Source organism: Prionailurus bengalensis, chromosome E3 (genome assembly GCF_016509475.1).
Source record: "Prionailurus bengalensis isolate Pbe53 chromosome E3, Fcat_Pben_1.1_paternal_pri, whole genome shotgun sequence".
Classification (NCBI taxonomy): Eukaryota; Metazoa; Chordata; class Mammalia; order Carnivora; family Felidae; genus Prionailurus; species Prionailurus bengalensis.
In genome coordinates, this window is record NC_057357.1 from 41,202,405 (window position 1) to 41,214,757 (window position 12,353).

Sequence of the window (12,353 nt, forward strand, 5' to 3'; positions counted from 1 at the left end):
CGCGGGGAGGGAGGAGGCGCCCGCCCGGCTCCCTGCAAAGCGGCCTTATTTATCTGGGCACTGCCTCAGCCTCCCCGGTGGGAGGCTCGGGCAGCCGATCCTCTCCCACCGGGGAGCTCCTCTCCGGGCGCGGCCGAGGGGGCCGGCCAGGCCGGGGCGCGGGGCGCGGCTGGGCCCTGCCGGCCAGGCCAGCACCTCGGCCGCCTCCCCGCTTCGCCAGCGCCCATGCCGGGCTCCCCATGACGAGAAGACGCCCGGCGGACAGCGTGGCATGAGCCAGGTGCCCGGGCCGAGGTAAGGTGTGTGCACCGGGCCAGGTTGTGGAGCCGGGGAAGGGGCCAGGCCACGCCATCGCGGCGGCCACAATGAGGAGGGGGGAGGGGGCTTCGGACAGGGCCGCCAACACCCCCAGGGTCTCACATACGCGCGGCCGCTTCCCAGGCGGAGGCCACTGAGCCTGTGGTCCTGACAGGCCCTCCCAGGGCTCCTGACCCCAGAGGCTGCCTGGTTGAAGCACGCTCCCCACAGCCACTGGACCAGGGCTGTGGGCCGGTGCCGCCCGACCATATCTCGGTGGAAGCAGAACTGCAGGCCCCCAGCCGGTGTGGCTGGGTGAGATCCTGGACCTCCTTTGAGCTCTGAGCTTCCCTCCCAGCACCACGAGCCCCTGGGCCTATGAGACAGGTGTTAGACACAGTTCCACTCCAGGAGCCATGTGGATGCATGGCGGGGGCCCAGTCTTCCCTGGACACCTGGGCCTGTGTGGAGCTGCCGCCACAGCAGGAGGATGAGGGGAAAGGAGGAGGCTGGCCACGTGCCTGGTCCTGGAGGAGGGGTCGAGCCTTGGCCAAGGTTGGACGGCCCCAGAAGGGAAACCGGGCACTCTGAGACTTGCTAGGGCAGGGGTCTGGCCTCCCGGGATTTCAGGGGAGAGAGTCCCCCATCCATCACCCCAGAAGGAAAGCAGGCCTAGCTGTTGGAGCCTCAGGGAGCCCACGGCCCAGTGGCCACTCCTCCAGCCCCTCCCGGCCTCTGCACAGGAAGCCTTCCCTCCAAACAGAGAACAGATGGCGGATGCCGCTTCACCTGCCCACTCGGTCAGTCCCTTCCCGGTACCCACCACCTCCCAGGCCCCTTCTTTCAGCCAACGCCTTTGAGCGGAGGCCTGGGCTGGGTCCCTGAGAGGGCAAAGGCTTGATGGAGACTCGCTGGCCTGGCAGGAGGTGGCCACAGGTCTGGACCAGGAGCTATGGGGACAAGGGAGATCCAAACCCGGTCATAAACGTGGGCAGTGCAGGGCAGACTGTTCAGGCCCCAAGGGCCCGCCGTCTCCGCTACTTGGCTCCCCTCCTCCTCAGCCACCTCTCACTTGGGCCAGGCCTATAAGTACCCCTGATGCTGAGCAGGCTCTCTGGACAGGCGCTACCCTCCAGTTCACACCCACTTCCAGGGCACTTCAGTGAGTCCTCTCTCCCAATGGAAGGACACAATTAGCCCTGAGGTAGGGTCACCTGGGGCCCTCGAGACTGCTGGCCTTGGCCCAGGAAGCCTGCGCTGCTGAGAGCCAGGGAGATATCTCACCCCAAGGTAGGGCCCTGCTCGGCTGCCTGCAGCCCCATCTTGTCACACGTGGGTGCTCGCTGCCATGCCTCAGAGGGGAAGAGTGGAGGTGGCAGTGAAGGAAGGCTCTGTGGGGTAAGTGGGTGGTTCAGAACCTTCCCCACCACTGGCAGGTTGGAGCCGCAGCCAGACCAGTCACAGAGGGTGGGCTTGGACCCCATCGCTTCACTTGGTGGGGAAGAGGGGGAGGGTTTGAGACAGCCACCCAAAGAGGCAGACACTAGATGCCCCCAGTCTAGGCACTGGGGGGCTCATCCTCCAGAGCAAAAGAGCCAAGATGAGGCGTGGAGCCCAAGCCCGTTCCCCAAGGTGCCCAGTCCCACATGGCCAAGCTGTCTTGAGCTTGACCGCAGGACTGGGTCTGATGAAGCACCGATTGGGTCTCTTTTGAAGCCATGTGCTCACTTCCTGGAGCCCCCGGGGCACGGGTGGGGCAGCCTGTACCCCAGAAGCATCCCTGGGCTGGGGGCGGGAAGGGAGTGCTGCCTGGCACATGTGCAAAGTGACAGGGATGTGAATGTGCCTGAGTCACGGGGCTTGTCATGGAGTTTGTCAGCCCGCACTGTGTCCCCAATCCCAAGCTGGTTGTCACCCCAGTCCCTGGGGATGTCACTGCAGATCGACCCGATGTGAATTTTTCTGGCTACCCACACCCTGCCCAGCTCCATGGGCCTCAGTGGGCCAGGAGAATTGGTCAGTGCAGGTCCTATCAGGGCCAGACCCCTCCAGCATTCACAGTGGGCTGTGTCAGAGTATCAGGGATGAAGGAAGAGATCTCGGAGTTGGGGGCCATGAGGAGTGGAGGGTTTCCTAGGCACGAGCAGTCCAAAAGAAGAGAGTCCTGCAGCTTGCAGCCTCTGGAGAGAGAGCAGGGGCATGACAGAGACAATGCTGGGGGAGACCACTAGCCTAAGGTCACAGGCTGGGAGGACACAGGGGACAGGAGAAGCAGAACAGGGCAGAGGAAGAGGCCTCAGGAAGTGCACCTGGCCAGCGGCAGACCAGCTGAGGGCCCAGGGTCACCATCTGGACCTCAATGCCTAGCTTGGTCTTTGGAGGTCAGACAAACTGGGGTCAAATCCCAGCTTTGTGCACCTTTTGAAAATTCAGTCTCTGAGCCCCACTTTCCCCACACCTGGTCAGGCAGTGTGTGAAGGGCTCAGACCAGCAATAGAAGAGTGGCACTGGGAAGAGCAGGGCAGGACCAGCTCCTCCCTCCCTTCTGGTGGCTCCTGTCCCCTCTCCCTGGATCTGGCCAGATTATGAGGGATGCGCAAGCAGCCTCCTTAACCCTGCAGCTCCCATAGTGGGGACTCAGCCAAAAAAGAGATGTGAGCCATCCTCTTCCCATGGGCCTGAATAATTGCAAGGCCCACCCTAAGCCCCAGGGTCTTGGGCGCCTTCTCAGAGACTCTGGCACCAACCCAACCCAGTGGCTGCCCTCACTGTGGACAGTGGCCTCTGCTACAACCGGGATTAACAAACTGAGCTACAAGCAGCTCCCCTACCATCCACTGCCCTCTTCTTCATCTGGCCTGTCTTCCATCAAGCCTCCTGGGCATCTGGCAGCCATATCCCTTTCTGCATGACCCTGCTGACTGCCATTATTCATTCATTCATTCATTCATTCATTCATTCATTCATTCAGCCAGCACTCAGAGGCCACTCAGTCATGGTGCTGCCTGTCTTCAAGAAGTCCCCAGCCAAGGGAAGAGACAGATGGATGAACAGTAATGACTGAGACCCTGGAGATGCTTTTTTTCAGGGCTGGGGAGTCCCGCAGGGGGAGACCGGGGTGGTGCTCACACTGAAGGATGGAGGATAAGGAGCTGGCAGGGTTAAGAAGTGGGGAGGCCGACTGAGCAAGCAGGGGGCCCATCATGTGCCCTGGGAGGGGATGAGGAATACAGAACAGGGGGTCTGGCTGGACTGTAGGGCCATGGCTGGGGAGGAACCAGAGGCGAGGCTGTAAGGTGGACTTGCTAGGTCTCAGGGCCCAGTGACTTGGCCGCAAAAGAAGCAGTTCCTTTCAGAGCCTCAGCGTGGGCATCTGGAGACTGTCGGCCTGGGAGCCACCAAGTTCTGGAGTCCTCCCAGGAACCTGGAGCCCCCGCAGCCTATCCCAGGAGGACCTCCTCCAGAATTCCGCTCCACACGGAGGCACAAGACACCAGGGGCTGAGGCTGAGAATAGTGCAAGTTTGGCCATCTTTTTAAAACGCCTCTTTTCCTAGCGTTAGCTCCTAGTGCTTAGTTCTAAAGGAGGAGGCAGACCACATAAGACTGGCCACTGCCCCTACACCATCCTGACTAGAAACTCCAGGCAGGTCCTCTGAGCCCCAGTGCATGCAGTAGGGACAGGAACAAGTACCAAAGAGGTTGGGGTCTCGCAGCCCATCTGGCTGGGTGGGTGGGACCAGGCAGAGGGCCACTTGTCCCAGCCCCCTGCAAGAGACCCCCTGCCTAACTGACAGGAAGACTCATCTCTGACCGCAAGCTCGGTTCTCTCCTAAAGCCCTGACCCCTGGGCCAAGCTGTGGCTGTTTCCAGTTTTGAGCCACACACAGAGCAAGGATTGTCAGGCTGGGTCAGTGAGGCTGGAGTGTGCAGGTGGAGCCCAGCAGGACCATGGACAAGGTCAGGAGCTCAGAGCTGCTTCCGCCGAGAGGCAGCTCCAGGCGAAGGCACGGCAGAAGGGCTGACCCACTGGCAGGCAGGGCAGTGCCTTCTGGCCAGGGATGTGAGTGTGAGATAAGGGGCAGCCAGGCCTCGGACACCCCCACCCCCAGGCGGAGGCCATCCTCGACCTGGCCCCTCCCTCCCGTGGGCTCTCTTCACCCGCTGGCTGTTTTCACCAGCTCCACCCTGAGGCCTGAAGAGGGGATGGGACTGTGGGCGCGTGCAAATGTGAGCTCCAGTGGGGTGGATGGGGGGGTGGGGGAAGAGCCCTGCAGATGCCCGGGGCATCCACGTGCACCCTGCCCCCCACCACCAACTCAGGCACTCCACGTGCACACCCGTGGCTGGGAGCATCTTTAACCTAAATCGGCACTGCTCTTGAGTTATTTCTCCCCTGGTGCCACCTCCGCCGCCTCCTCCGGATCTTGGCGGAGCGGGCGGCTTCTCGCCCCGCCCCGTCGCCTGCTGAGCTGGGTTTGCCGGGGCCGGCCCCCCTCCCCACCCCCACCAGCCGCTGTCCGCGGTGGAGCCCGCCGGGGCCTGGCCTCCGAGCACGCGCACAGCGGCTGGAGGGGCGCTGTCCATGGTGCTGCGGTCCGGGGCCGAGCCAGCCGCGCTTGGTCTGCGGGAAGCGGCGGAGGCCGGGTGGGCGGCGCGCCCTGAGCCCTGAGATCCTGGCGCCCGGCACCGGGGACACAGAAGGTATTCAGGCTGGGGCTGCCTCTCTGAACCCAGCACAGCCCACAGGAGGGAGTCGACAGGACGACAGGACAGCCTCTCCTCTGGTCCCAGGAGTGGGCGGCCAGTCGTGGGCTTCACCCTGTCCCTCCCTGAGGCACTTCTGATCCACAACGGTCTCCTCATCACATACTGGTTTTAAGAGATCTGGGGCAGCCCTCGTGTCAGGCTGCTCCCCCCGCCCCCCGCCCCAACACACACGGGGCTGACATGAAGCTAGTGGACATTCGGCAGACGTTGTTATGAATGTCGTGTTTTATCCAGTGTGAGGCTGCTACTATCTGGTCATGAGCTACAGTAAAGGGACAGCCAAGGTTGGGGAGCCTCTCCTGGGGAGGGTGGGCCTGATGTGGACTGCCAGGCTGGGGGCTCATGGCTGTCAGAGCAAGAAGGCCTTTCGACCCAAAGCTGAGTTGGTAGCCATGAGGCCATGTGTTCCCATAGACCCCTGGTCCCAGCCCAGGTCAGCAACCCCTCCACAGATGTGGAAGTCCAGCAAGGGTTGTCCTGTCCAGGGCTTCGAAGCCAGTGGAGGCATGGTGCTGGGTAGAGCCGGGCAGGGTGGCTCACTTCCCTCCCTCCTAATGGCTCCTTACCCCTTCCCCTCAGGCCAGCCATGGGGTCCAGAAGCAACTTCCTCACCACTTTCCAAATGCTGACTGTGGGCCATACACTATGCTTAGCCCTTTTCACATGTTGTCCTGTGGGGGTGTATCATCCTTTCTCAGGCTCAAAAGTAAGGCAAGTGAGTCTCAGAGAAAAGTGCCTCACTGAGGCCACAGAGCCAGGGTGTGTGACCCCAGAGCTTGTGTGCCTGAACCACTGGGTGCACTGCCTTTCCATGGGATGTCTAGAGTGGGGGTGGGCAAGAGAAGATCTGGAATGTGGAGCAGATGGTGGTACTGTGAGGGTCCCCCTGCCCCTCTCTCCAGGGCTATCTGTGCTCAAAGCCATCTGCCACCCATTCACAACCTCAGAGCCCTGGTGGGGGGGGGCGCATTGGGGGGGTGGCTTCAGTCCCACCCTATGAGGAACTCTCTACAAATATGCTTCCACGGCCAGCCCTAGTCCAAGCCTCGACTCCACCACTTACTGTGACCTTGGGCAAACAGTTCATGCTGCTTTATTTTCCTCATCTGTAACAATGGGCACAATCATCATAGTACGATCCTCAACGGGTTAGATGGAGGATTACAGGACAGTATGTGTCCAGGGATCATTGTGCTGGCATCAGAGTAAACCTCGCCCTTTCTTTTGGGTAGATTATGAACCACAGAACCTCCAGTAGGCACTGACATTTTCAGGGGCTGGTGTGTGAGTCTCAGACAGGGTCCTGGAACCACTCCTCAGAGGCATGCTGGAACCCCACAGTGGAGATGCAGAGGCCACCCCACACCAGCTCCCTCGGTCTCCCAGTTCCTACCCGGGTAGAGGTAGGCCTGGCAAACACTGATGTTGGGCATCAGGATAGTAAAGGTGAAGGGAGCAGTCCCAGGCAAGTGTCTGTCTGTCGCTGCCTCTCTTCTCTCATCTTTAAAACGAGAACCATAGTACCTAGCTGTCAAAAAGATGTGAGTACTGGTTGAGCTCAGTGCGCATAGTAGGTGCTCAGGGAGTGTCATAGTCATGAACAGCCCTGATCTCACGGTCGGGGAAGGAGGGACTTGGATTCGGATCCTTTCTGTTGGGTGGTTCTGGGAGTGCCAGGGGAGGAGATGCCCTGGGATGGGAAGGAGCCCAGCCCTGCTGCAGCAGGAGACTCATTACCCCATCCTGGACCCTGTCTGCAGATCGAGCGAGGAAGATGTCGAGCCCGGGTGTGGACGGCGACCCCAAGCCTCCATGCTTGCCTCGAAACGGCCTGGTAAAGCTGCCGGGCCAGCCCAACGGCCTGGGTGCAGCCAGTATCACCAAGGGCACACCAGCTGCCAAGAACCGGCCCTGCCAGCCACCACCCCCACCCACCCTCCCACCACCCAGCCTGGCTGCCCCACTGCCACGGGCTGCCCTAGCTGGGGGCCTGTGCCCCCCAGCAGGGCTCCCCCTTGGTGGACCAGCCTCAGTCCCAGTTCCTGGGCCCCCAGTGGAGCGGCCACCACTGGCCACAGATGAAAAGATCCTCAATGGCCTCTTCTGGTACTTCTCAGCCTGTGAGAAGTGCGTGCTGGCCCAGGTGTGCAAGGCCTGGCGGCGTGTGCTCTACCAGCCCAAGTTCTGGGCGGGCCTCACACCCGTGCTGCACGCCAAGGAGCTCTACAACGTGTTGCCTGGTGGCGAGAAGGAGTTTGTGAACCTGCAGGGCTTCGCTGCGCGTGGTTTTGAGGGCTTCTGCCTGGTTGGTGTCTCCGACCTGGACATCTGTGAGTTCATCGACAACTACTCCCTCTCTAAGAAGGGCGTCAAGGCCATGAGCCTCAAGCGCTCCACCATCACCGATGCCGGCCTGGAGGTGCGCCCCACCGGTGGCCTGGAAGGGACAGGGGTGGGGTGGGCAGGGCCAAGCAGCAGCAAATGAGCTGGGGGTGGGGGGAGGGAGGGTGCCCCCAGGCATACAAGGAGCAAAGGAGCTGAGGGTGGTGCTGGTGCTCTGTGGATGTCTCCGGGGGAGGGGAAGCAGGACTGGTTACATAATTGGGGGGACCCAATCCAAATGAAAATTCAAGTCCCTTGTTCAAAGATGGTTAAGAATTTCAAGACAGCAACATCAAAGCAATCAGTCAAGTGGGAGCCCCCTCTGAGCTCAGAGCCCTACATGCCTGTGAGGCCAGCCTTGGGTGGGTGGGTGGGGGGGATGCTGCAAGGGAGCAGGTGCTCAGGCCAGAGGAGCAGCTGTGCAAGCTGCCCCTTCCCCAGGGCCAGGACTCTAACCATCAAATCCTTAACACCAAGTGCTCTGGAGCCCCTGCTCTGGAGAGGCCCTGAGCTCCCAGGTCCCCCTGTGCTCTGCCTCTTCTCTTAGAATGTTGTGGTGATGTGAGAAACACACTGTGACATGCACTTGTCCTGTTTTACACCCGTCTACACTCGAGAACACTGCTTTCTGCCCCTCATCGGGCTCCTTCCGCCCCGCCCCCCCCCATCCTCACCACGCCCTGCTGCCCGCAGGTGATGCTGGAGCAGATGCAGGGGGTCGTGCGCCTGGAGCTGTCAGGCTGCAACGACTTCACCGAGGCGGGGCTGTGGTCCAGCCTGAGCGCCCGGATCACCTCGCTGAGCGTGAGCGACTGCATCAACGTGGCCGACGACGCCATTGCGGCCATCTCGCAGCTGCTGCCCAACCTGGCCGAGCTGAGCTTGCAGGCCTACCACGTGACGGACACGGCGCTGGCCTACTTCACAGCACGCCAGGGCCACAGCACGCACACGCTGCGTCTGCTCTCCTGCTGGGAGATCACCAACCACGGCGTGGTCAACGTGGTGCACAGCCTGCCCAACCTCACCGCGCTCAGCCTCTCCGGCTGCTCCAAGGTCACCGACGACGGCGTCGAGCTCGTGGCCGAAAACCTGCGCAAGCTGCGCAGCCTTGACCTTTCGTGGTGCCCGCGCATCACCGACATGGCGCTCGAGTACGTGGCCTGCGACCTGCACCGCCTGGAGGAGCTGGTGCTGGACAGGTGCGCGCGAGACCCCCACTCCCGGGCAGTGGGTGAGGGGGGGCGGGGCGGGGCCTTCTGAGCGGAGAGCCTAGACCAGTGGAGCGACCTGTAGCTGATGGGGAGTGGGTTGATGACGGGCGCTCACAAACCTGGGATCCAGAGTGGCCCTGTAACAAGGGTGGGGCTGAACCGCCCCTCCCTCCCGGAACGGGTGGTGCCACCAAGCAACCAGGGTGGGGGTTGGGGGGGACCTGGCTGGGGAGAGTCTGTGGAAAGGGAAGCGCTCTCATCTGTGCCGGCAGAGGGGAGCTTCAGGCCTGGACACGCCGGGAAAAGCAGGAAGGGGCGGAGCTGAGGGGCGGGGTGTTTCAAGGTGGGCAGCGCCCCTCTGTTGCACCCACAGGTGTGTACGCATCACGGATACTGGCCTCAGCTACTTGTCCACCATGTCGTCCCTCCGCAGCCTCTACCTGCGATGGTGCTGCCAGGTACCCGCCCTCCTCGCCTCCGAAGACTGGGGAGCCGAGGTGGGGGACTCGGCCCTTCCCGGCCGCTCAGCCCGCTGCCCTGATCCCGGAAGGGTCAGAGGAAGTTTGGGTCCCTCCACGCCTAGCGCGCGACATAGGCCGAGCGCCCGGACTCCCAGGGACCCTCAGCGCCACTCCCCCGCTGCCTCCTGGCTCCTTGGGAGGCCGAGAAACCCCCTTTTTGAGCCCTGCCCCCCCCCCCCGCGCCTCCAACAGCTCCAGGCCCAAGGCCTGACCCTAGAAGTGCCCCCCCGCTCCCCACCAGGGCGCGATCCGAGGTCGTTAACCCGCCCTGCCCTCCCCTCCCGCCCAGGTGCAGGACTTCGGGCTGAAGCACCTCCTGGCCATGAGGAGTTTGCGGCTCTTGTCTCTGGCAGGTGAGACCCCACCCGCCCCCACCTGGCCCTGCCGGGTCCCTCGCGCCGATTCATACCTGGGGCTGACTCCCCGGGTCCCAGGGCCCGGTCCGGAGGGAGACGCCGGGCGAGCTCCGCCGGCCCCCGCACTCAGCCGCCGCCTCGCCTCCCGCCCGCCGCAGGCTGCCCGCTGCTGACCACCACGGGGCTGTCGGGCCTGGTGCAGCTGCAGGAGCTGGAGGAACTGGAGCTGACCAACTGCCCCGGGGCCACCCCCGAGCTCTTCAAGTACTTCTCGCAGCACCTGCCCCGCTGTCTCGTCATCGAGTAGCGCGGGCCTCCCCGCCCCCGGCGCAGGAAGCCGCCACGCTCCGGGGCGGGACGCCTTCTCCCGGCCCTGCCCTCAGGGGAGCCCTCGCGCCTGCGGCCCAGCGCGGGAGGCAGGGCGAACCTGGTGACCGCCCGGCCCCCGCGCCCCTCCTGGCCCCGCCCGGGCGGGGAGGGGCGGCGGGCGGGCCCAGCCCCACGCACGCACGCACACTCGGGGACTCTGTGCATGCCCCTCGTGCCCGCACTGCACGCCCGCCCTCCACCGCACCACAGCCGCCTCCATCATTCGTCCACCCGCTGGGGGTGGGGGGGGTGGGGCCGGGGCTCGGTCCTAGGGGGCGCTTTGAGTTCTCCTGACCGACGCCCTTACCACCTTCCCCGCCACACCCCGCTCTGTCTCCCCGCTGTCCCCCCATCTCGGGCAGGGCCCGGAGGGACTGAGGGGAGCTGAGTCCCCCAGGACACAGGGGCCAGAAGAGCCCCAAGGGCTTCCCGCATCTTCCACTGCACCGCGCCTGAGGCCCTCGGAGGGGTGCGAGGGGAAACAGGCCACCGCCAAAGCCATGGCCCGCCAAGGAGCCCAAGTCCCTCCCGCCCGTGCCCCCCACCTCATGCCAGCCTGACCCCATGAGACCTCCCCTTTTCCTGGCCACTGTATGAGGCAGGCCCCTGCTCGCCCCATCCCCCACCGGCAGGTCTATGGGTCCGTGGGCCAGAATGGGGTGGAATTGGGTTGAGGGAGGGACAGCCCTGGCTGACAATGATATTGGTGTAATCGACATTAACCGAGCCGGCTGCAGCTTACCTCAACCCGGGCAGGACACCACCACCTTGAGAGACCACACGCTGGAGCGACCCTCAGGCCCTGCAGGCCTCGCAAACAGCCCTGGGTGGACCCCACACCAGTCCCTGTAGCCAGCTAGGCCCAGCCTCCTCAGCGCCACACTTTATCCTGGGCAGGTCTCTGTCGGGGGGAAGCTGGAAAAGTGGGCCCCAGCCAAGGCTCAGGATCAGCGCCAGCCAGCAACTCCAATCTTACAGTGGCCAGCACACCCTCAGCCTCCAGAGGAGGGAGGGCTCCTTTCTAGCTGCCCCCACCCCCTCCCCAGCTCCCCAAACCTCTGCCTGCCCGAATGGGCTCTCGCCATGTTCTGTCCAATCCCAAGACATACGGAAGTCCTGGGGATGCTGGCACATCTTGGCAATTGCTGAGGAGGGGGCTGGGACCCCTGTCCATCCCAACCTTGAGCCCCAGGAAATACAGTGCCCACACCCAATCTTGGGACACCCCCTGTCTGGTTGGAAGAAAGTAACCAGTTTCCAGAGAGCCAGAGAGTGAGCGAGAGAGAGCGAGCGAGAGAGAGAGCGAGAGCGAGCGAGAGAGCGAGAGATGCTGTTGAAGCAGAGAAACAGTTCAACAGCCCAAAGATTTCCCTGTCCTGGAGTGCCCACAGGAAGCTCCGGGGCTGAGGTGGTCAGGAGCCAGTTTCTTCAGCCCCTCCTCCCCACGGCTCCCTAGTGGGGAGGAGGCAGCTGTCCATTTGTCCAAAGTATTAATGCAACTGAAGCTGTGATATTTCCAACGACTGTAGGAGGAAAAATTAAGGGGAGAGAGGAAAACAAAACAAAACCAACCAACCCCTAAAATCATTTTCTTATTGTACATAACGACCTCATTCTCCTGTATATGCGGAAGATATAACCTTATATTTGGTAAGTGTTTCTTGTGCTATTTTATCACGTGACCTGTTTATAAAAATATATATTAAAAAAGTTGTAAAAACACGTGTCTGAGTTGTTTTTAGGTCATCCGACCATGGCAGGGGAAGGTGTATCTGCCCAGGGTGGCCCAAGTCTCTGGACTCTTGTGCACCGCTCAACTCATCACACTTTCTGGTTCTCTCAACACGCAGAGGTCGGTGCCACTATGCAGACTGGGAACACAGCAGCAACCAGTACAGATGGTCCCTAAGCTTTCATTGCTTTGGGGAGGAGAGAATGATACCAAAGTCATTACATAGACGATTAACCTCAAAATATCTAGAATCTAGTCCATCCTTCCAGAAGGGCAAAAATGAGCCCTGTTCCGTGCATTGGGTAACTGAGGTTAAGAGGGGGGCAGGGGTGTCCTATAATCATACAGTACAGCAAGGACCGAACAGGACTCAAAACCAGGAAAGAAAGGACGGCTCAGAGAGGGTCATTCGATTGCCCGGGGGTGGTGTGAACCAGCAGGATCTGTCAGGCACCGGAGTTTGTGGAGACCAAGACAGGCATGATCCCTGCCTGATATACACTCGTGTGCCACACGGCCTGATATACACTCGTGTGCCACACGCAATGACCAGTAAACGAAAGAATGCGTTTTGACAAGCACTGTGGAGGTGACAGTGGCTGGAGAGGCCACATGTTAGATGTGGGGGCCGGGGAAGGCCTTTGACAACGAGATACTTAAGCCGAACCCTGGAGCGTGGAGAAGACGCTTTCTGCAGAGCGGAGAGTGCAGAG

General features: G+C 62.0%; 1 protein-coding gene across 2 annotated transcripts; it reads left to right on the forward strand.

Moving 5' to 3' along the window:
* Positions 1 to 11,630, forward strand: FBXL16 (F-box and leucine rich repeat protein 16). Of its 2 annotated transcripts, none has more exons than XM_043561100.1 (6): positions 1 to 299; positions 6,827 to 7,485; positions 8,142 to 8,650; positions 9,036 to 9,120; positions 9,473 to 9,536; positions 9,698 to 11,630. In XM_043561100.1, exons 2-6 carry the CDS (start codon positions 6,841 to 6,843, stop codon positions 9,844 to 9,846), a joined length of 1,452 nt encoding a protein of 483 aa, XP_043417035.1. In that variant the 5' UTR covers positions 1 to 299; positions 6,827 to 6,840; the 3' UTR covers positions 9,847 to 11,630. The 2 variants fall into 2 exon arrangements, with proteins under 2 accessions (XP_043417035.1, XP_043417034.1); XM_043561099.1 differs by having other exon boundaries at positions 2 to 294.
* Positions 11,631 to 12,353: the final 723 nt, after the last annotated feature.

Excerpts from the sequence above, each read along its gene's own strand:
- FBXL16 (XM_043561100.1), top strand. The coding sequence starts at position 6,841 with ATGTCGAGCCCGGGTGTGGACGGCGACCCCAAGCCTCCATGCTTGCCT. Across the intron at positions 8,651-9,035 it reads GAGGAGCTGGTGCTGGACAG|GTGTGTACGCATCACGGATA; the intron begins GTGCGCGCGAGA and ends TTGCACCCACAG. Across the intron at positions 9,537-9,697 it reads GCGGCTCTTGTCTCTGGCAG|GCTGCCCGCTGCTGACCACC; the intron begins GTGAGACCCCAC and ends CGCCCGCCGCAG.